The sequence below is a fragment of the Leptopilina boulardi genome, unplaced genomic scaffold (assembly GCF_019393585.1).
Source record: "Leptopilina boulardi isolate dan_hultmark-lab unplaced genomic scaffold, ZJU_Lbou_2.1 LbouV2_327, whole genome shotgun sequence".
In the NCBI taxonomy this organism is placed as follows: domain Eukaryota; kingdom Metazoa; phylum Arthropoda; class Insecta; order Hymenoptera; family Figitidae; genus Leptopilina; species Leptopilina boulardi.
The window spans coordinates 394,371-419,377 of record NW_026137893.1 but is presented as its reverse complement, the minus strand read 5'-3'; the positions used below and the strand labels follow the sequence as shown (position 1 = coordinate 419,377).

The window sequence follows — 25,007 nt, the reverse complement described above, 5'->3', positions numbered from 1 at the left end:
GTTAATGTTGTGTCAATATTGAAATTACTTTTTCGTCTAGTTATAAAAATTTAATTTACTAATATAATAAGTATAGGTGAATATTGACACAACATTGACTGAACATTGCACGTGATTATTTATGCCCGGAAAAAAATTGTAAGACGTGAACGAACGATTTTGGGAATATATTTAATATGAAAAAAGACACAACCAAGGCTGGGAATTTAGCTTCACCGCAATAGTCGAATGAGATTCAACTTATAAGTTGAATCTCATTCGTCAGCCATATTGAAAATATTTAGAAATTTACCGTTCTTACCAAGAAATATTTCTTAAATCACAAATATCAAGTTTTGTGATCTTTAATTTTAAAACAGTTTTAATTCGAATTTATTTTCAATTGTTTGTAATATGAAATATAAAATTGAATAGATTTAAAAATACGCATTTAATATTACTCTACATAATTTGTCATATTTGTCATTTTTCGGTTATGTTGTTCTTTAACTAAAATCCAATATCGCCAGTCCGGTCATATTGCCAATATCGCTCGTTCATTTTCGACTAAATGTTTAGCTGTTTTGGCTAAAACATTCACCGGTTCAGTTGTAGTTTTTTTTCCGTGTGTGTAATAGGGGTAAACGGTACAGTGATTGCCAGTATAAGCAAAAAGGGGATATATTTATACAAATTACAAATGTTTAATTATCGAAATGAAACCATTTGTAAAGGAATTAAAATATTCCATTAATCTGAAAATAATAATGAATTGTTTATTTAATATTAGTATAAATTTAAAAAAAATAAAAAAATCTTCACATGACAGAAAAAATAGTGATTGTCATTATTTTTACAGTGATTGACCATCAATTTTACAATGATTGCTCACTAGACATAAAATAGTAATGTAAATTATAAATTTTGCATAATTTATTAAAGAATGAATATAATTTAAAATTAATAAAGAAAAAAGTAATTTTTAAAATAATTTTCTTTTATTAACAATAATAAGATTCATTAAATATGACTTTTAAGTGTAAATAATACTATTAACCTAAAAAATTGGGAAAATTGTCAAATCTGACTCAATTGTAAAAATAAAAATTATTTTTGGCTCTTTTGATTTGGTATAATGATTACATGATTTTGAAGTTTTTCATTGCTTAAGGTATTAGTCGCGTAAAATCATTTTCGTCAGATATTTTTTTAATTTTGCATGAGTGTTTCTGACATAATTATCTACAAAATAAGACCAATCCCATCGATTTTGACCGTTCCTAAGCTTTAAAATATCATTTCAAAGTTGATACTTTTTACATGGACGGAGCACCTAATGCATGTAAGGAATTTGCTTTATAATTATTTAAATGAAAACCAGTCATCAGATTTTAAAATAAAACTACCACATAATACATTCTCATGAAACGAATGCATACAAAAAAACTGAAATTTTTTGACCGTACCAAACTATAAATATATTAGGAGAGAGTTAACAAAATTTTAAATTATATGAAGTTCCACTGCTGGAAAGCAGTAAACTTGGCAACGCTGTAGCGCGCGAATGCATACAAAATTCAAAATCATGCAAAGTACACAGTTAGAAAGTAGGAATATCTCATAGAGTAGAATAAAAAAATAATATATTTAAAATTTCACAACATAGATTAGTATTAAATAATTCTTAATTTTTTAAATTAAATCATATATTTTAAGAAAAATAAGAATGAGAAACGTTAAATTGGTTGGTTATATTTCAACAGTTAAGAAATAAAAACATTTTTTGATGAAATATTTATTTTTTACTTTATAAACCAATTTATAATACATTATTGATGTAAATATTAATTATAAATAACTAAAAATTAGTTTTCAAAGAAGCATACTTGAATTTTTTTTAATAATATTCACATCTTTAATTATTAATTATTCTTAGTAAGTCTCATACTTTTAAAAAGTTTAAGCATTTATATACATAATTATTAATCATAAATAATTCAAAAATAGCTTTTAAAGAAGCATATTTGAATTTTTTTTAATAATATTCAGATTGCGACGTTGCCGCGATCAAAACTTTAGTTCTACACGTGCGATAACGCGGCGCTCTGAGTGGAAGTTACCTGTACCCTTCAAAAAGTTTGACTCAGAACTATACCTCTTGCTAAGCACAGACTGAGTCAGACTCAAGACAAACTTTTGGTTAGAGCCGGCGCGCGACTAATACCTTAAAGAAGCATATACGAAACACCTTTTTTTACCTTCGGCATTTTTTCGATAGCCTAAAATCATACTTCATATTAAAAAATTGTTAATAAAATATTACAAATCATTCTAATACTTGCTGCGGCTCTAACTACATCTTTATTTTAAAAAATTAATTCACCAAATATGAAAAAACGTCAAAAAATTAAAAATACTTATCTCAAAAAAGTCTTGAAAATAAACGGTTAATCACTGAAAAATAACATAATAACCAAAAATTAAACATTGCCCGGGGAGGGCAATGACTGTTATTTGTTATTAATTGCAAGATCGTAGTTGTTCTCTATAATTTTCGGTAAATCGAGTCAAATTACGTTAAAACAAATTTTTTTACTTATTATTAAACTTATTTTCATGCATATAATTAAAAAATAATAATGATATGTATAATTTTTTCGTTAAAAAGTCAAAGAAAGTATCACCACTAACCTTGCAAATTTACAACTAAATTGACAAAATTTCAAAGAGCTAAGGAAACTGTTCTCGAAAAACGCTATTATTTTCATAATAGTGAGTCGAAGAATAAAAATCTTTTTACACTATTAGCAGAATATTCTGCAGAATTTATATAAATAAATAAAACAAAATATTATATGTAAATTTCGTTATTATTTCTGTTTGTAATGTAATGGTGGCAATCACTGTGAGGGGGGCAACAACTGTACCGCTTACCCCTATTTCCTCAAAGTTTCGTGTAAATATTCCCGTGTAGAAATTGCCCTCAATAGCCGTATTATTATCACGGCTTCTGTAAGGTCCCTATAAGGTTGCCTTATTAATATATTTTTCCATTTTGCCTTAAAAGGGCCCTATAATTTCCTTATCAGGTTGCCTTAATTGTTAGTCAGGCAAGAAAATGAGGTCCCTTTTTACGTTACTGATCGGGTCCTAGAATGTGCCCTAAAATCTATAAATTTGGAAAAAATCACTGATTCAACCAGTGAATTGAAAATTACCGATTCAAATTTAGAGATAAGAGGGTTTATATTATCGTGTAATTCACGCTGTTCCCAGAAGATGGCTTTGAATCAACTGCCAACAGTTTCAAAGATTTTCTTGTTTTTACCGTCAGTAAAATTTTAATTGGTTTTTAAAATTTTAAATATGAATAACAAAAGAAAACGTGATATTGAACGAATTCGAAAAAGAAAACAAAGAGCGATTGCACAGTCTTTAAAAGAATTAAAATCATCGAGCAGTGATTGTGAGGAAGACGAAAATTATTCAACTGACGATTCTCTAAGTAAGTGTATTTATATTATTTAAATTAAATTATTTAAATTTAAGTATTTGATTATTTATAATATTTAACTATTGTATTGTTAAATTACTTCGTAATCTATATGGTCTTTTTAAAACCTTTGTATCAAGGACCAAATTTTGAAATTTTATTTTTAATTATTTGAGGTTATGTATTAGTAGAAAATATTTTGACGGGCAATATTTTGCTAAATTAAATGTAATTTGTAAATACCGTGGGCTTTTTTTCCAAACAGTAATGTATTTGTTTGAACATTTATTTAAAGTAGAATTTTTTTGTTTTCAGAAAGTGTTGAAGATTTTGCAGATAAACAATTTGACGATGAAACTTTGGTTTTAGAAAATAAAAAAGAAATTGACGAAAAAAATGAAAATGAAAGTCTAAATGGAATTTGTTATCCGGAAGATGATTCTGATGAAAATACGAATGATTATGATAATAATGAAAGAGGTTATTTTTTTATTACTATATGAGTCATTCTTCCATTTGTGTTGTAATAAATCTTTTTTAGATTTTACTTTGTTTTTCCTCAAAATTTAGAATGCACATTTCAAAAAAAATTTTAAAATTAATTAAAATTCATAGACACTTTGGAGGTTGAAATAGATGTAATTTTATTTTATTAATTCTGAATATATTTCAAATACGCATTTTACAAAAAATAACAATTTTAATTGAATTAATATTGAAAATTTAATTTTTCTTAAAGAACATCCCAATTGATAGGTCGTATCGACAATTAGTGATGATTTGATTAAAATCAAAGATAACATGTATTGACATATTTAGAAGTTTATTTTTTTAATTAAATTTTTAGGCCAATTAAATCATTTTTTAAAAATTGTATTTTACTATCATAAAGTTTATAATTTAGTTAATTTAATTGAATTTTATGATGCTAAAGAAACATTTTTTTTTTGAATTACAGAAACTGAAGGAGAGTCAACAGAGACAGATAGCGATACCGACGACGATTATAATTCAGAAACAGATGAAAGAATTGATTATGAGGATAACGATTTATTGATTTTAGATGATGCTGAACCAGAGATGAAAGAAATACAAGAATGGGCTATCGAAACACAAATCACTCATAGTCATTTAGACACATTATTAAAAATATTGAGGCGACGGTTGCTTCCAAATCTACCAAAATCGTCCAAGACATTTCTTGGAACTTCAAGTTCAAAATATAATATCGTTCAAATGGAAGATGCCGATGGATCGATGGGTGAATTTGTATATTTTGGGATCGAAGTGCATCTAAAAGAATGTGTCAATGTAATTGCACATAAAAATAAAGTGTTGGAGTTACAAATTTCTTGTGATGGTTTGCGTTTAGTTAATTCTGGCTATCAGGAACTATGGCCTATTAGCTGTAAAATTCATTGTAATCTCGATATCTACGAACCATTTGCTGTTGCAGTTTATTTCGGTAAAACAAAACCAAAATTGGTAGAAAAATATACCGACCAATTAATTGTTGAGATAAATAACCTTTTACGGAGTGGAATCAATATAGAAGGTCAACAGTTTGATGTTAAAATCAAATGCTTCATTTGTGATACACCGGCTCGGGCATTTTTGAAAGGCACCATCGGACATAGAGGATTAAATGCTTGTGAAAGATGCGAAGTGGAAGGATTCAAAGTAGACAATACAACTGTTTATCCATCTGTTAATTCTGACGAGAGAACTGATCAATCGTTTAGAAACAGAACTCAAGCTGGTCATCACAACAAGGAAACACCTTTACTCAATATATTTCCATTTATCAATATCGTCTGCTGCTTTATTTTAGATTTTATGCACCTATGCTGTTTAGGTGTGATGAAAAGATTGCTTGAAGCGTTGATTTTAAAGGGTCGTAATAGATTAAGCCGATTGAACAGACAAGAATTATCAAGACGAATGAAATTCTTAAAATTACAAATACCTTGCGAGTTTCAAAGAAAAACTCGCTCAACAAATTGTGTTCCGAAATGGAAGGCTACGGAATTCCGTTTATTTTTACTATATTGTGGACCAATAGTTTTAAAAAAAATTCTTAGCAAACAACTTTATAAGCACTTCCTTCTGTTTCACGCCGCTTGTCGCATATTGTGCTGTGAAAAATTTTGTCACAAATACCTGAGTAAAGCAAAAGAGTACCTAAGAGCCTTCTTTGTAGCAATGGAAGGATATTATGGAATTAAGTCTCAGGTTTTAAATTCGCATCATTTAATTCATATTGCTGACGATGTAAAAAATATGGGATGCTGTATTAGTAAATTAACTGCTTTTCCTTATGAAAATTTTTTAGGAAAATTAAAAAAATATATAAAGACACCTAACAGACCGTTGGCACAGCTATGTAGAAGATTGAATGAAAAAAAGTTTGTTTCGCGCAAAAAGGCGTTAATTATTCCTCCTTTGATTGAAATTGTAAACAAAAATAAAAACCAAATAACATCTGTTAAATTCAAACAATGCACAATTACATGCCAATCTCCTAATAACACTGTGTTAATGAACGACGGCAATATTCTTGAGGTAAAAGCAATTACTAAAAATAATCAAAATCAGTTCATTATAAAAGGAAAAACTTTAAAAAAGAAAAATCCCATTTTCGATTATCCATTTGATTCGACTTACTTAAAAATGTGGCAGCTAGATTCTAAATGCACTTATAAAGAAGAAACGTATAATTTAGAAAATGTAGAATGCAAATTAGTTAAATTATGTATTAATTTTAAGGAGAAAGATCCGCTAGAACAATATGTTATGCCACTTTTACATCAATAGTATAAAAATTGTAAATTACAAATTACTACAGTTAAAGCTAACGTACGATTAAAACGTACATTAATAAAATTTCCTATTTTATCGAAAGAAATTGATGAATTGTTTAATGTCGTTTAAATGATATAAAGTGCTCTTCGAATTACATGTTCGTCTCCATTACTATTATTTTATTGAATAAACGAAATACTAAGTGGTTCATTTATTCTTTCTGTCCGTGTATAGAAAAAATCAGCCTTTTTTAATATAGTATTCGTGTTTTCACGTTTTAACTAATGAAATTCAAATTTACCTACAGAGAGTTCCGTGCTCATGGGCTATTGGGATTGGCGGTCGTGACGTCACAAAACAAAAATGGCTGACAGAAGTAGGTAACTTTTGTTGTTTGAGTACTAGAGTCCAGTGAATTTTTGATAATAAGTTTTAAAAAAGTCAAAATGCGACTCACTATGGGCGAAATTTGTGCGTTTGCACAATCGACACCCACATCTCGGAATTTTGTTGAGGGTGAAAAAGTGTTAAATGCCGGACATGTAATATTTTGTGGACGAGGAAATGATGACACCGCTGATGAAAATTCTGTTTTTTTCTTGGCATTTTGCTTACAATCATCTAATCTGACAAGTAGTCCTCATGAAATGAATGGACTAATTTCATTAGATGGAAAAATTTTGAAAGTGAAATGTTCCTGTAAAGCGGGTTTAAGTGAGAAATGTAAGCACATTGTTGCTGTTTTACTTCACCTAAGCAGGTTAGTTTTTTATTAATTTATTCGTTTGGAAAGTTTTAAATTATAATGAATAATATAATTCTGTCAAAGCAATATTTATTTTTAAAAATGTTTTCATTAAAGTTGCATTAAGAGTTACTATTTTATTGTTTTTTAGGTTATGTTTAATATATGTTTTTATTTTTATTATATTGTTAAAAAAGTGTCATATAATTTATAATTAGATTTTAATAATACTTTAACAATTGCATTTAATAGAAAAAAGTAATGTTTTTTGTTTTTTTACAGTGTTTATAGCAAATTATTATATTTCGGTTCTAGGATCGACGTAAATGATTTAGACGAAGTTTCTTCAACCGACAAGCAGTGTCTGTGGAATCAACCTCAGGCGAATTTTCTCAAGAAATATGCTCCAAGACCATTGAGTGAACACGAATGTTATGTCGAAAAATTTAAAAAACAATGTTCCATCACAATTACTGACGAGAAAAGAAAGAAAATAAATGAAATCCTTATTTTGAGGAATCCAGATTCAGCATTGTACAAACACATGTACGGATAATTTTAATGACACATTTTGTTTTTACAAAAATTACTAATTAATTGAATATGTGAAATACTAAAATGATTTTTTTATAACAATTATTAATTTAATGCGAATTGCAAAAACGATTTTTTTATATATTTATTAGATACAAATTTGATAATTGGAGTATTTCGTCTAAAAATTGATTTTTTATATTATTTACATTTATTTTTTAGAATTTTTTTTAAAACAAACACAAAATTTACAATTTTACTTTACACACTTGTAATATTACAATGGATTTATTAGGGCAGGAAGACATGAACCATTTCTCATAGAACAAAACAATAATGTGTTGGAAGTAACGGAGGATGAACAAATCCAAGCTGTATTAGAAATTGAACCTTCTGAATGTATGCTGGAGTTATTAAACACTGAACCGAAAGAACCTTCTAAAAATTGCTGCGTCAACGTATTAAATTCTTTAAGGGTTGATAATAATATAACAATTTGTTCGGAAACATTAAAAAATAGAAGAATTTGGAAAGAAAATAGAAAATACAGAATAACAGGTTCAAGATGCTACTCTCTGTACACCTATACGAACAATGCTAAAGCAAACTGGCAGAAAAAATCCGAAAATTATTTTTATCCTAAGGAATTTACAAAAACCGAAGCCATCAAGCATGGAATTGAAATGGAACCGTTTGCGAGAACTGCTTACGAAACTAATTTTAATCTTAAAGTTGTTCAGTTAGGCCTCGTTGTCTCACCTGACAATCCTTGGCTCGCTTATTCACCAGATGGAATAATTTTAAATGAAAATAATAGGCCTGAGAAATTAATTGAAATAAAGTGCCCATTTAATGGAAAAATAAAATGCATTGAAGAAGTTGTACCTTCTCTTCATTATATAGACAAAAATAATTGTCTAAAAAAGAAGAATCCTTATTACGGTCAGATTCAACTCGGAATGGCGATATTAAATGTCAAAAGAACTGATTTTATTGTATACTCATCGTTTAATAATAGTTTTTATCTTGAAGAAGTTGAATTTGATCCTGAATTTACGAAAGAAATGTTGTCAAAATTAAAAGAAAAATACTTCAACACAATGTTGCATTATATTTGTATTAAACATAACACTACTTAATAAATTGTAAATTATTCAAGCAGAATAAATATGTTTCTATTTATTTATTAATAATTGTAAATTATTCAAGCAAAATAAATAAATTTCTTTTTATTTACGATTTAATAAAAACATTAATACATATTATTTACATCAATTAAATTATTTAAAACCAATTTGTAATTTTTATGCATTTAATGCATTAATTCAGCAAAAATAAAATTTTAGTGAATTTTTTGAAACGAAATCACGAATGAAACTTATCATCTTTAAATATTGGTTTACTTAAATTTACCACAGCACACAGAATGTTCATAATTTTTTCACTTTTTGGAATAAGACACGAAGACATTTTACCGCCAAGTATTTCAAATACTTTTAATCTTTGGTTTAATCTCTCCACGTGAACCCTTGCGCTTGCAATGTCTGCATTTTTTAATGCACTATCGGCTGAAAATTGTGATTGTTTTCTAAGAAATGACGGTCTTATTAAATTTAATTTGTTGTCGATGCACAAGTCGTCGATTAAAAAACCTTTATCCACCATCACAGATGAACCTTTCGGTAAATGATCCACTAAAGAGCTTTGGCTGAAAATTGCTTTGTCAGATGCTCTGCCCCCATAAACTTTCGAAACATACGACAGAGTTCCGGCAGGAGTTACTCCTGTCATGAATTTTATCGTATATCCCCCTTTATAGTGAGAATAACAATTAATTTGGCAGCACAAGTTCTTCGGTTTCTGAATTCCTATTTCAGTGCAATCTAATATTATTGTTGTATTAGGATAATTGGCAAAGCAAAGAGGAATGTTTCTCGAAATTTCATCTTGAGATGAAAAATGAATCATCGGTTTTAAAACAATTTCCAAAATGTCCAGAGTATTATAAATAATTTCTGAGCAATTTCTTATAGTGACAGTAGGAAATAACAGTGAGAGAAACGAGTAACTAACGTTTTGTTTTAGCTTCACAAACGTCAGTAAAATTCTGTCCCGAATATTTAACACTCGAGTCGTACTTTTTAATTCTGGTGCAGCTTCGCTGAATGCATCTACTATGCTGTCAAATAATTGAAAACTTTCAATCCCTGTAGCGGTGCTTAATTGTTGATCAGTTTTCAAAAAATGATCAAAGAAGCTTGAAATTAAATCTCCACTCGTAACCTGTACCTCAGCATCAGCAAATAATTTTTCAAATGCTGTAATTTCTTCATTTAAATTCGTGTCAGTAACAGCTGACTCATCATTTATTTTCTTTTCGTTACCAGTCGCATTGTTAATTTTAGGATCAAGCAAACAATTGCAAATTTCAATGTTTTCATTTTCCTTTGAATCATTTTTTTGGCGATTTTCGAATCGAGCTTGTCTTTCCTTAATATTTTTAACTGATACTTCTGATGGATTTGATTCTATGGAAGATTTCGGTAAGTTCACAGATGGTATGACTGTTCTCTTTAAAACTTTTACTTGAGAAAAATCTAAAAAGATAATATTTACTATATATATTTACATGTAAAATAAAATTAATAAATGAAAATAAACAAATAATTTTGAAGTTCGTTATATAATTAAAATTAAAATCGTAAAAATTTAATTTTTATTTGTTTAGAAACAATACAGTACTTTATATTTATTTACTTACCAGATTTTGTAACACACGTAAAATCTTCTTTGACAAAGTGCAAAGAACAAACTCTCATGCTACGTGTCACCTTTTTACCCATTCTCAACACTCTTTCCCACAAAATTCTCTTGTCAATTAACTCGACAGTTCCAAATTTATTAACATAATTAATTTTCATTTGTCCTTTTTTCGGAAAATAGTGGAAACTGAGGTTAGGAGTTTTGACAGGTGTACTATTGCATTTATAAACACAACAGAATATTTTACTTTTTGAAAATTTTGTTGGAACTGGTTCCGCTGTTTCTTTCTCATCCATTGCGGTATAAAATGATATTTAACTTTTTTAATATAACTTAAAAATTCACTTTTTCTCTACAATAAAAAATGTCTTTGCTATATTTCCATAGTTTTCACCGGTTTGTTAACTTTTTCTACCTACTGCGTTTAACTCAACTTTCTGCCACCAGTTGGCGCATCAACATTTAGCCAATCCCAATAGTTCATTAAATACTTGAATGACTTGCAGTTACACTGCGAACATTCTAGATAAATCCAGTGACATCGTAGCATGGTTCCCTACTGAAAATCCCTGTATAAGATCTTGTACAATTTCCTGTACAGGATCAGCAACTGAACTTGTACTAGTTCTGACCAGTTCCTGTACAGGAAAATGCATACGAATTTGGAACAAGTTCATGTGTGAGATCTTGTACAAGATCTGGTGCAAGATCTTGTACAAGAAAGATACTTGTACAAGAAAATGTACATGATCTTGTAAAATTTCATGTATAAGTACTTGTACATGAACACGTTCATGTTCTTGCACATGTATAGTTGTAAAATTTTTTTTTTAAATAAAATTTGAGATTTTGATAATTTTTAACCACTAAGATTCGTAACTCATGCATGCTAAAAACTATTGCGCAGCTGTAAAGGTTAAAGTAAACTATTGCGCAGCCTTTGAAGTTTTTAATTTTTAATAAAGAAAAACATGAATTAACTTGTGCAAGAACATGGATGTGTTCATGTACAAGTACTTATACATGAAATTGTACATGAACATTTTCTTGTACAAGCATCTTTCTTGTACAAGATCTTGCACCAGATCTTGTACAAGATCTCACACATGAACTTGTTCCAAATTCGTATGCATTTTCCTGTACAGGAACTGGTCAGAACTTGTACAAGTTCAGTTGCTGATCCTGTACAGGAAATTGTACAAGATCTTGTACAGGGATTTTCAGTAGGGTTTGCATTAGTCAAAAAGAAAATTTCTCTTTTTAGAAAGAAATCAGTATATATCGACGAGAAGTATTTATCAAAACGAAGTAAATTAATTCGGTAAATATATTATTTTGTCATATAATATTTCGTAAGGATTTTCGAAATGAAAAGTGCCGTGTTCTTTTGAGGTTATGTTAATAATCTCTTTTTAAAATTATGAAAATTGTGCCGTTCATGTTTAAAAATAAACAAATTGTATAAATAATACTTTATGAAGCTAAAGCGAAACATATTATAAAAATTATAACATATTGCATAAGATTTTTGGTGAATTAAAAATTGCTATCGTGGCTCTGCACGTGTGTGCACGTGGCAGAATAATTCAACCGTGAAAACACGTGTATGGACATTTTTTACTCACGAAAAATATAAATTTATTGATATTTAATAATTGTTATTGAAAATAAATGAAGGGTAGAATGACAAAAGGGGTCAAGCGCCAATTCACTGTTTTTACAGGAAGTAAAAAAAACATTTTTAAAAATTTTCCAGGTCATTTAAAAAAAAACTGAGAAAACCGTTTCGATATATTAGTATGTTTTAATAAATAAACAACAATTTGTTGAAATAAACCTACATATTAACGATAAAATTAAAAAAAACTGTGGTTCCTTGAGGTTATATCAACTGCGCACATTTTCTTTAAACATTAATTATAAAAAAAATATACAGTTTAAAGAAAAACTGGAAATTTAGTTTCTTTCTATGGAATCGACGAAAAGAATAAAAAAAAAATTCCTTTAAAAAATTGTTTGTTTTCAAGAAAATTAAGAATTAATTGCTTGCTTTGGAATTGAGCAATACTTTCATCTTTAAATTCAATTGTTCACTTAGTATAACCATAAAAATATTTAAAAATTAATAACAAAATGATTTTAAAATTGTTTAAAATTGAAAATACATTATTATTATTATTAATTTTATTAATTAAAATATTATTAAAATAAAATTAAAATAAAATATTAAAATAAAACCTAAAAAAATAATATTTTTTTTTATTTTGATAATATTATTGACTCACCACTTTCTTTTGTTTTTCAATCAGGTTGCAATAAAGTAAATTTGAGGCTATTTTATTAATTTAATTTTTATTAAAAACTGATTTAAATACGCAATAAAAAAGGAAATCCTTCTACAGAAATGTGTAAATGAATTTTCTTGATTTTTTTATGCAAAAACCTCATTTTCGATAAATTGGCGCTTGACCCCTTTTGTCATTCTACCCTTCAAATATGTTTAGAAAGAAGTGTTTAATTTTTAAAATGTGTATGGCGGAATTTTATGTTATAATTTTCATTTTATTTCGCTTAGTGAGTTTTGAATTATGGCATCAGCTGTAAATTCAGTGTCAGAAGACCAGGAAATTTATTGTTTCCAATTAGTGGAATTTGTTGGAACTCATGGTTCAAAATCTAAAAAGAAGCGTTCTTTGGATATAATCCCTTCAAGTTGGATGTCATTTGACACTAAAGAAGGCAAACTTGTTGCAAAATTTATGCCCCCGCCTTACGATTCTGAGAACATCGAACTTTTATATTCTCTTGTGGAAACTGAAGGAATTGCACCAGAAAGTTGGCCGACATATTCAGTGAAAATTAGAGGTCATGCAAGTGAGTTACATTTTTTATTAATATTAAACTTGTATGATTTTGTTAACCTTTTGAAATACAATTGAGTAGACATCTTAATTCAAAACAAATATTATACAATTCACATAATTTATACACATTCAGTTATTTTGCAATTACTTATTTGTTATTATCTAAATGGGATTAAAATTGATCTAAATTTGATTAGAATGAAAATAAAAATAAGGATTTTTTAGAAACTTACAGTGAAGCTATAAAACGATTAAAAGTCTTAGAAAATGAGGATTATGCTTTCACGGAAAATGAGGGTCAGGAAATTCGGGCAAAAAGCATCGAAAGTAAATATCGACGAAATAAGCTAACATTAAGTCAACAAACTACTAAAGCCATGAAGGTGTCAAGTATTGAATCAGAAGATGAAAAACTCGAAGAGAGTGCTGACGAACAAACAACTAACAGTAGTTCAGACGATTCTTCCATTCTTGAGTGTAACAAGAAAGATAGTTTTAAAAAACCTGCTATTAAATCAAAAACGACAGCAGCCATTTCATTATCAAGCAAGAAAAACAGCAAGCCAATTATAAAATCATCTCAGATTTTAGGTAATCTTAATTTTCCATTAAGTTTTAAAATATATCATATAATTTCTAAAATTTTTTAATCATTCTTAGGCAAAAAAGTTTCAATTAGCAAAGCCAACTTAAATACTGATTCGAATTCAGCTCCTAAAGCGTTTGTGCAAAGTAAAGATATTAATAAAAATAATATAATAACTAAACAAGATGATCAATCTTTGGTAAAAAATAAAAAAAAATCTGAAAGTAAAAAGGGTAATAGTCGCAATGATCGTAAAAAAGGTAATTTTATTTTTTACTTTATATTTAATAAATTTAATTTCTTTTTAAGAGTTATATATTAACAAAAACTCCAAACATTTTTAGATACGGTGCTGATTATATCGACTTTAAAAGGAATGGCTGTTGATCTTCAAGAAATGAAAAGTAATCTAGAATTGATTCTTCAACATTTTCGTGCAAACGATCACTTTGTAGAACAGAATTTTATTTCGAAGTACAACTTAAAAGTCCCATTTGATACTTTAGAAAATTTCAACAACTTTGACTCACTTTTGAGTTCTGATAAAGAGGAAATGAAAAGAGATTTCGTAAGTTTTGTTTAAAAATTCAAAAAAATATTTTCTTTTAAAAAAATTAAAATTTTCTTCACCTATTTACAGATTTCTTCATTAAACGTTTTATTAGATCGTCAACTAAATTTGGTGAAAAGTTGTACAAACGTTTGTCGAAAATATTTATCAAGGGATGTGATCACTAAGTTTACAACAACACGGAAAAAAGAAGGGAAATCTTTAATAAAAGAAACGACTTTCTACAATTGCGCCATGAGTAAGTATATTGCAAATGTAAAATATCATTTAAAAGTACATGATCTAATATATTACAACAATAAAAAAGTAATTTAAAATTATTTTTCACTATCGGATTTATTAAATTACAAATTTACAGCTGTGATGACTCAAACGCATAAGGATATTGTCACTGGGAGAGCTGTTACGGAACAAGATTTTAATGGTGCAATTGCAAAAGTTTTAAATAATGCGAAAGATTGGGACGGCGAGCGACAAAAACGGGCATTACTAAAGTCAACATCGAAGAATAGAAAAGAAGAGCAGTTAAAAGATGATTCACATCATTCAAATTCATCAAACGAGTTTGATGATTCAGCTGACTACACTGATGAAAATGCCGAGTAAAGCAGACTGAAATGCAGAAGAGGATTTACGTAATTAATAAAGAACATTATTACATAACATTAAGGTATATATTAATATAGTACTTAAAAAAATATATGTTACCTGCCATATGAATGTTAGGTTTATAAAAAGTTACAAAAAAGATTTGTTTTTTTAAATCAAATTTTAAAAAACACTTTTTTAAAACGTTAAATAATATAATTCTTTAAGAGTTATAATACTTTAAGATTTTGCCCACACGGCACGGATATCCTGAGGATATCCCAGGGATATCCAAACCGCCGCAAACAAATAGATATCCCTAGGATATCCCAGGAATATTCTTAAATATCCGGTGTTATGAGGGTGTCATATAGCTTTACGGCTTTGTAAATAATCTAACCTACAAGTATTAAAAAGATATGTTAAGACTTAGAAAAGTTTATATAACATTTTTGTTATAAAATTCAAACAAGACTTTCATAAAGCTTTAAATAATATTATATTATAATTTAAGGAAGTTTTTATGATGGCTTCACGGCTTTATAAATCGTTTAACCTACAAGTATTAAAAAGAAATTTTAATTTCTAGAAAAAAATTCTATGAAAATATGTTATAAAGTTAAAAAAAATATGCTCCATGACTGTAAAATATGTTATGTAATAATTTAGAAAAAATGTTCTTATTTTATGTAAATAATATAAATCAAAGTCTGTTAAATTTCTAATCATTCTTTTTATTTCTAAACCTAAATTTTATTTTTTACTGCAGTATTAAAATATTAAAGGGCCCTAATACGGTCCCATCTAGGGTATAAATAGGATTTCCTGACCAGAAACCTTAATAGGGAACGGACGACTTGCAGCGGGACAAAAAGTATAGGGTCCGCATTAGTTTTCCTAACACGATCCCTAGTAATGATAAGGCTACCTTATCCGAACCTTACGATGGCCGGATTTAAATTTCTACACGGGTTCTTTTCATGTGGACATTTAAACATCGACATAAACTTGTATGAACCTTCCTAATCTTGCCGTGTAAGGCTCTGTCAAGTTTCAGGGAATTTTGGGTGCTGTGTGGGCTATTATCCCTCAAAATTTCAGACAAAAATCTTTTTTCATTTTAGAGTAAGACGTATAATTCCAAAACCCATTTTCCTATACTAGGTCACATGGAAGGTTCCTACATACCCTTAATAAACAGAATTTACTGTGAATTTTTCGTGTTTTCTATTTAACAAGTGTTTCACGTTTTACCTTATTTATCAATCCTCTCTAAAATTGTGGAAGTTACAGTCAACGGTAAAAACAGTAACAATTTTTTGTCCTTTAGGTGGGTGACGTTAAGAAAACCTTCCACCCATTTTCTTTCAGGAAAATCATTTGCGAACGGATTAGTTCGATTTTCTTCTTGCACTATTTTTTTACAGAATGGATTAAGCAATCCTTATTGATTAGAAACCCCATTCTACTGCAACTTAATACCTAATCCTCTAATTTTTTCAGTATAAGAGCCAAGTACGGGCAAACGACCGATTCGTCTTATAGTTTCAAGAGCTTTTCCACCAATTTTATAACGTAAAGTGGATCTAGAAACGTTATGTAATTTGATAGCTGTTGCCGTTTTTTAAATCCAATTCTGTATACTGGCAAAATATCCTTTTTGATTTTATTTTATTGACTGCAGCAGGCTTTGCACTTGATTTTTTAAAATAATCTTCTTTTACTATTTCTTGACATATTAACTATAAAAAACAAAAAATGTTATAGAATTAAAATAAATATGTGATCATATTTTTTAAATAAATTCATTTACTATAAAAAATATTACGCAAAAGCTACAAATTATCAAAATCAATTCATGTCAATTTAAACCTATAAAAGAGAGTGGACAAAAATGGTGTTTTCACATAAATATGTATCCTTCATTTATGCATACAAAAAAATTATAAAAATATTACTTTTAATTTTAAGTAATAATTATTTACTTACAAGTGATGTTGTCACGATGTTTATTAGAAATCTTTGAAAAATTAATGATTAAACGAACTTACAGTGTCTGTCAGAACAATAAACATGAAGTAGAAAAGCGAAAAACGATGCATCCTCATCGAAGCGATATGGTACGAGTTATATAAGCCTTAAGGGTGGTTCACGTTATTTAGAGACACAGCATCCAAGGCTCCTTCCACCTGTAATATCTCGAGGAGAGAGGGAAAGGAGATGGGCTGTCAAGTGAGTAAGTTCTTAGTTATTGTCATGGATAGGACTCATGATTGTAGGTAAAACGTCTTTCGTATGTGGATCGTATTTGATGTATAGATTAAAATAATCCATTGCCCAGGGATATACCACAAGCGAACAGAGAGCATAGTCAGCACTCATTCACTCCCCTTACTTAGGACATTCTGCTCGGTTAATTCATAGCAAGTGATCATATAGATATTGCATGAACGGTCCGAAGAAGCGGAATAAGTGAAAGCTCACGGCATTATTGTTCATTATAAAATTACATCACCCGCGACCATAAAGCCTCCCAACTCCTTGACGATCTCTTTGTCAGGATTGTATTGGAGCTCATCTAGAGAAACCTCTCTCGTTTCAACACCGAGCGACCTTTTTTTCAAAAATTTCATGAAGTCAGGTCTTACATGCTCCATTAGTGGGCAGTCAAAAAGAATGTGGTCGAGACTCCTCCACGCAGACCCATACCTGGAGTCCAGTGCGGCATTATATTTGAATCTGCTTAAATGATCCGCTGTCGCAATGTGAGTAGATCTAAGTCAGTTTATTACAACTATTTCCCCTCTAGGACGAGAGATAAACTTGAACCAGGGCCTGATGGTTTCGAAAGAGACCCCTTGAAAATAGGGATTGGCACTAGGTTGCTCAGAGTATGGCCACCACCTTGATAATCACGTCTTCATATCAGGTAAAATTAATTCGTTTTTGAGATCATGGATAGGAGGATAAAAAAATACGGTTGGTATAACTATTGGCCAGTTTCTCGGTCGCATCTGACCTCTCGTTGCCCACTAGTTCAGAGTGACTAGGGACCCAGAGAAAGTCGGCCCAGCTGTGTCTAGGAGGAGAACTGTTATAGTGTGGTTGTAGGTGTAGGTAGATGAGAATTTTGTATATAATTTTAGAGTTATCTTTAAATTTTAGACAGTTTGTTATTCTATTTAGGGCTGATAAAGAGTCTGGTATATAATAAGAGCTTGAGAAATTTGATGATTTTCTATGTATCTCAGAGCGCTAAAGATGGCGTATAATTCAGCAATTAGGATCGACGTACCATACTGGAGAGGAGTTCCGGTTTTCAACATAAATAGCCGCAACAGCCTTAAAACATTTTTTATTGTGAAGCATCAGTATAGATCAAGGTATGGTTAGGATAATTCTTATCAATGAATTCCCTGGAAACTTCCTCAGCGTGGGGATGATTCTTGAATTCAAAACCTGATAAAGGATCACGTCTCTCCACACAGCACCGATAATTCTCTGAAGCTTCACTGAATGTTTTTAGGTTACCTTGGGAAAGTTCCATCTCCGCGTTCAGAAAAGATTGTTTAAATCTTAAAATGTCCGCATGTAAGCAAATGTTTAAGGCGAAACTTACTGAATCTGTAAATTACATTATCGTTGACGGTTCAAAATGAAAGTAGACTTAATATATGAACCGCTTTTACAGTGGGAAGAAATATGTTTTTTAATAAATTTAATTACTGTTTTAATAATAGTCTTTACATATAAATAGAATAAAATTATATAATTATAATTAAAAGTTGAAATAAGTAAACATTTAATTATTATCATCCATTTATTGGAATGGATATATTACATATATAAAAACATTTATATAGAATATATATTTTTATTTTATTATTTTTATTTATTTTATTTTATCCCTTTTTATGTGTAAAGACTATTATTTAAACAGTAATTAAATTTATTAAAAAACATATTTCTTCCCACTGTAAAAGCGGTTCATATATTAAGTCTACTTTCATTTTGAACCTTTCCTTCCAACGAAAATGTAATTTACATATTCAGTCAAGTTTCATTTTGAACCTTCAACGAAAATGTAATTTACAGATTCAGTAAGTTCCGCCTTAAACATTTGCTTACATGCGGACATTTTAAGATTTAAACAATCTTTTCTGAACGTGGAGATGGAACTTTCCTAAGGTAACCTAAAAACATTCAGTGGAGCTTTAGGGAATTATCGGTGCTGTTTGGGTCACCGGGGTCGAAATAGCCTTCCATTCCCAATCAAAGTGCGTGGGTCTATAGGTTTTGTAAAAAGACTGAGACACGAATTGAATCCTGTTAAAGGTGTTGTGTAAGGAATATTCAGTTTCATACTCTTTGGTAGCGCGTCGTTGCAATCTTTCCTGCAGTAATTGAAGTTTTGGAAAAAGAGGATTATCTCTCCATTTGATGTTCCTCAACTTAAAGGAGTTTGATAGGATGATTCTATGAAGAGCGAGGGGAACTTCTCCTTCCTCCGCTAGAAGAATAGATATCGTAGTAGATCTCATAAGTCCCAACGCTCTTGGGAGAGAAGCAAACTGTACCCTGTCGAGGATTTTTAGATTTGTTTTGGAAGAGTCGGCGAAAAGGAGAGATCTCCAATCGAGGATAGCGCGAATAAGACCATTATGAAGTTCGATCATAATTATATAAAAAAAAACTTGCATTACCGCGTTCTACATCGCTTCATTTAGTTTAGAGTAATGTGATTTTCCTATGGGCGGGTTATTTAAAATTATCATTAGTTAAGGAATATTTTTTATTTATTTTTATTTAAAATTTTTTTAAATCTTATTTTTGGGTGGAAGTTTATATATTCGAACAAATTCTTTTCATATAATTATGATAGAACTTCACTGTAAGTTCGTTTAATCATTAATTATATTTCATCGAACTTGTTCGAAGATATTTTACCATGTACATGTTTATTAGAGTGCTAATCAACTTTTATAAACCACATTTATTTTCCAAACTTTTTAATTGGCGCTGTTCTTTTCCATTGATTTTTAAGAATATATGAAAAGAAAGGTATCAAAACTATTAAACGCATTTGAACACAATATTTAACTAATAAAATTAATGATTAATCGAGATAATTTAGATTATAATTTTTGGAGACACTACATATAAGTCTGTTTACATATTTTGAAATACTGTTGACGCAAAATTCTCGCTTTTGATCGGTCTCTTGTAGAATTTTGAAAAAGTCTTTGACTTTGCTGACCAGCCTGGTGCATTTTTAATTGTACCGATGCCCAGGCCCAAGTTCCAGGCCTTGGACGTTGTGGCATGGCGTGTGCTATATGCTGTATATTCCAGCCTCATGCATCACGTTCTTTATCCATCTGCTAATAGTCTGAGAACTTACTTCCTTGAAGGGTTTTTTAAGAGAGATGAAGAGATCCCTGAAGATTTTTGGTTTTTCTATATAAAGTTCTATATTTTCTCCTACGCAGAGGTTTTCATTTTCAAAGTAGGGGAAAAAGTGAATAGTTGATCTGCTTCTATCCTGAATGTTTTGGTCAGCTCCGATATCCTCACTTCTATGCCCTTGGTCTTAACCTTTATATCTCAACTTTATCAAGGAAATCAATTGGATCTGAAACGCTAAACCAATAGCTAAGAGCATCGCTAATTTGAAGAATAATTTTGTTGGTCTAGATTTTCCGTATGAATGGAAAGTTTCCACTTTCTCGAGAACTGGGTCGATGTCCCAGGTCGTCTGGTATTTGGGTACTATGGTTCGAAGCTTGTAGACTTTTTTAAAGAACCGGCTGGTGAATGTGCTGGTGAATTCTCCAAACACCAACAAATTTACATTTTAGAGCCAGAAAACCATTTTTACGTATGTTTATGCATAAAAACCTTTGTAACTTTCTTATTTCATTACCGATTTCGAATTTTTTTTCATTTTGAAGCTGAGAAACAGAGCTTTTTAACCCATATTCGATATTTTTGTTTAAATTAATATTTATAAGAAAAAAATTACAAAAATGTTCAAAAGTTTTATTTTTCTCCCAATTTTTCAACTTTAACTGATGTTTTCATCGCTAATTTCAATTTAAACATTTTTTTCTTCTAGCGCTATTTAAATCGTGTTCGTTTACAGTTTATTTGTAAAATTAATATTTGTTGAAAAAACTTATTGTTAGCATGACCAACATGGATGAAAATCTGTCAGAACTTGACAAATACTGAGGGGCTGATCACTCTCGAGTATTTTACTCGCTTAAATAACGAATATTTTTGGAGTTCTGTGATTAAAATGTTAACCTGTCGATATTTCTCGAGTACAGAGAATAACGAAATTTAAAACGAGTTAACAAAATAACATAAAATAAGGCGGAATAGCGTAGAATAGTGGGGAGTAGTAGAAGCGGTGCAAAATAGACGAATAACGATGAGTAAAAGTGAGTTTCGGGTGAGTTTTTGGGAGCATTGTTAGTATTTCGGAAAGTTCTCCGTCTCCAGTGGAGCTCAGTTTCGCGCGATGTAGTATGTATGAGTCAAACGCTTTTCCCTCTTAAGAAGTAGATGAGAACAGGGTTCATGCTGTCCTTCTCTTTTCCTTGCGTACAAGAATATACCTGACTATCTCACTTCTCTATGCACAATCGAAAAGCAGATTGAGTTGTTGCAACTTTGACCTGTAATATAATTTTTAATATCTTTACAACGATGCACACTAATTCTAGCATACAAGTGAGCATGAATCTACCAGTTTGTTACCTGCGACTCAAACTTTATGAAGTTTTCTTCCACTTTTCTGATACGATTTTAGAATTTGTCGTTACTGAAAATTCCCAATCATTTTTTTAGTGTTTAAATTGTAAAACCCATCCTTTTGCAAAATGTTTGTATCTTTTACCGAGCCCTTTTTACTTCAAAATACTCACTGACAGATCAGTCAGTCCTTCATGTAAAAAACATTTTACGTGATGTATTAGTAATTAAGAAAATGGTAGCAGTTATAAAAAGTACGCCTTCAAGCTATTGGAGTCTAAAAAAGGACAGTAATATATCAAAATTTTCTGCAACTGCAGCAGTTTCGGAAAGAATTAAGTTAGAAAACTTGTATCAAAAATGTCAAAAAAATTCAATGGTACTTTTGAACCATCAACATTATTGCTGTTAAAGGACATTAGAATTGAAATTACTTTGAAGGATAAAAAATTTGTCGCTAATATAACCTGCCCTGTTTGCAATCAAAAGAAGATTATAACGAGAATAGCTGATGACGAAAGTGGAAAAAAAAGATGGATACTATCAAACTTTTACAAACATTTCAAAATGCACGCTAAGGAAAAAAGTCAAATACAGGAAACTGAAAATTTTATAGGGAACCAGCAATTCATAGAGAGTAATTTTAGGACAGGTATGTAAGAAATATATTTACATCCCAAGTAGCACGTAATATTGCTGTAATATTTCTGCATTATTACAGGTTAATATTGCTGTAATATTACTGCAATTTTACTATGTAATATTACCGGATAATATTACTTTAATCTTTCATTTCATTATGTTATTTCAATTTTTGTGATTTGTAAAAATCAATCATGAGACATCTATGGCTCCTCATGTAATTGAAGAAATCAGGGATTCACGAACTACCATTGGACAAGCTTTGACTATCCTTAATGACGTAGATAATCCGGTGTACAATTTTATGAACAATTACTGTTTCTTTCAAAACACTGATTAAGGGTGATTGCCGTGCTAGAGAGTTGAAACAGTTTTTAGAAAATAGAAAACTACCTTTTGTAGTTTGGTTGAGCGAAGACGCAACTAGAATTACAGGACGCGTTCAATATGATCCTTCAAGTAATCAGCTTATAAGATTCGTACTTCCTTTTGATAATCAAGGAATGCCAAAAATTAATCGGTGGAAATTTATAATTACACAACTCAATCAGCAAGATTTACAGTTGTAGGTGTCTCTTCAGATGGAGATACACGGTTATTGAAAGCAATGCGACATAAAATGAATCTTGGAATGAAGCTTTCAAATTTTGACGCAATTGCATGCGACACAATTTCGGGTTTTCATTCAACTATTCTTCCCAGTTTTATTTGCACACAAGACACAGTGCACATTGGAGCAAAATATAAGTCAATATTATTGAAGTATTCTATTATACTTCCTTTAGGCGAGATTTTCGCATCTTCAGGGCATTTACAAATATTAATAGATTTAGTTTCTAGAGATAAACACCTCCTTAGTCAGAGTGAATTATCACCAAAAGATAAGATGAATTTTGCGTCAGTTATTAATATCAGCAATCCAAAAATTTGGGCTTTATTAGAATCGCATGTACCAGGTAGTGAAGGTACTCGAGAGTATTTAAAATTAATGTATTACGTTTTAAATTCTTACTTATCGGTATCTATAACGATCGTTGATAGGATTTATTATTTATGATATTGTGTATTTTTCTTGCGTTTGTAACGGGCTTGGTTAGCTAGAACACCTCTTTATTCTGTGACAAGTAATTACATTACAGTAAATACTTACATATGCATCGAATTGAATGCGCACGGTCTGTTGAATTCAGTTTTTAAATGTACGAAATAAAATTCAGTTGATCAATTTTGCTTCCTCGTGGAGGAAGCTTTGTAGTCATTTCGTTTATAAAACTTTTCAAAGTGCCGGAAACAAATTTTTTTCTTTATAGAAACATGTTATATGAGATCCTGATCAATTGTCCGGATGTATGTATGTGTGTGTATGTGTGTGTGTGTGGATCCCTTTTTTGTTTAGAAGATAACTTTAACAGGTTCTAATGGATTTAGATAAAATTTGGTAGGCTCATTTACCATATTAATATCTCAAATCTGACCAAAGGATTTTGAAAAATACCCAAAAAAAAAATTTTATCGTCTTTTTTCCAAAAATTTTTAAATAGAAAATTAATATATACCTAAATATTATAAAATATTGACAAGTATAATTATACGTGATTTTTTTTAATAGGGCATAGCTAGAAGCAGTATAAATTCTACTTTTAGAAATCTATTTTGTATATAATTATTTAGTCTCGTTTTAAATTGTTGACCTACTTCGGTCTGAGGAACAATGTTATTAATTTTGTTTTTCATACAATGTACAATGAGAATAATAATGCTGCATGTTGGATATAAATCCCCACTTATTTCTGTTATAACATCCCTTACTGCTTCCGTCATCGGAAATATGTCTCTTAAAATTTTCATTTCATCTCTTGTTAACATATCTATAAGATTGTCACATTCTGCCATGGCAGCATAAACGAAATGTTCTAATTCTATATATCTCTCAATCATGTCCACTTTCATTGTGAATCGAGTTTGTACATCTTGAATAAGATGAAGAACGGTATCCCTCGGTTTTACCTTTATTAATTTGTGATTTTATAAGTCTGCCACTAGCTGGAGTGCTCCTTCTTATAAGTATCACAATGGATTTTATTCCATCAATTATTGAGTTCAAGGTGTCAAACTGCTTTAAAACATCGGGAAGAAGATGAGATGCGACATGAGCAAAATAGAATAGGTGCTTTTCGAGACCGACAATTTTAATGTACTATTCGAGACTATACCAGTGATTTTTTCTAAAGAAATGTTGAATTCTTTAAATATTTTCAATATAGAATTTTTAAATAATCAGCTTTGTGTCTTTCGTAAAGAGGAATGCAGCCTTAACATGCAGATTACATTTGCAAATCCTCATTTAAAAGATAAATAGTTATACCGATATAACTTTGTTTTGAACAGTCGGTCCAGTTGTCACATGTTATTAAATAATATTTGGCAGCTTTAAATTTTTCGGAAAATTTATTTTTCAAAATGCGGTCACGCGATTCTAATCGTTTTGTCATAGTCGTCATTGATGGTTATATTGAATAAGAGTTTAATTTTTGAAAACATTGACACTACAGCAATTACTAATTATAATGAAAAAGTTTTTTTATATATATGTTTGTATAATATACTTCAAGCTTTTCTTACCAAATTTTATATAATTTACTTGATTGAATTAATTAATTAAAAAAAGAACTCAACTTTGAAAC

General features: G+C 29.7%; 3 protein-coding genes across 4 annotated transcripts in view; 2 read left to right on the top strand and 1 right to left on the bottom strand.

Annotated features, from left to right (window-relative positions):
* Positions 1-25,007, top strand: part of LOC127284996 (deoxynucleoside kinase) — a 421,619-nt gene that overhangs the window by 199,892 nt on the left and 196,720 nt on the right. The window lies entirely within an intron of this gene.
* On the bottom strand, positions 8,919-10,713 carry LOC127284853 (uncharacterized). Its single transcript, XM_051310550.1, has 2 exons — positions 10,315-10,713; positions 8,919-10,150 (listed from the first exon to the last, which is right to left on the bottom strand). The coding sequence occupies exons 1-2, from the start codon at positions 10,610-10,612 to the stop codon at positions 8,919-8,921; spliced, it is 1,530 nt and encodes a 509-aa protein (XP_051166507.1). The 5' UTR covers positions 10,613-10,713.
* Positions 12,905-14,943, top strand: LOC127284852 (uncharacterized). The gene is made up of 6 exons (XM_051310549.1): positions 12,905-13,190; positions 13,406-13,771; positions 13,841-14,026; positions 14,111-14,334; positions 14,407-14,575; positions 14,696-14,943. Exons 1-6 carry the CDS (start codon positions 12,905-12,907, stop codon positions 14,941-14,943), a joined length of 1,479 nt encoding a protein of 492 aa, XP_051166506.1.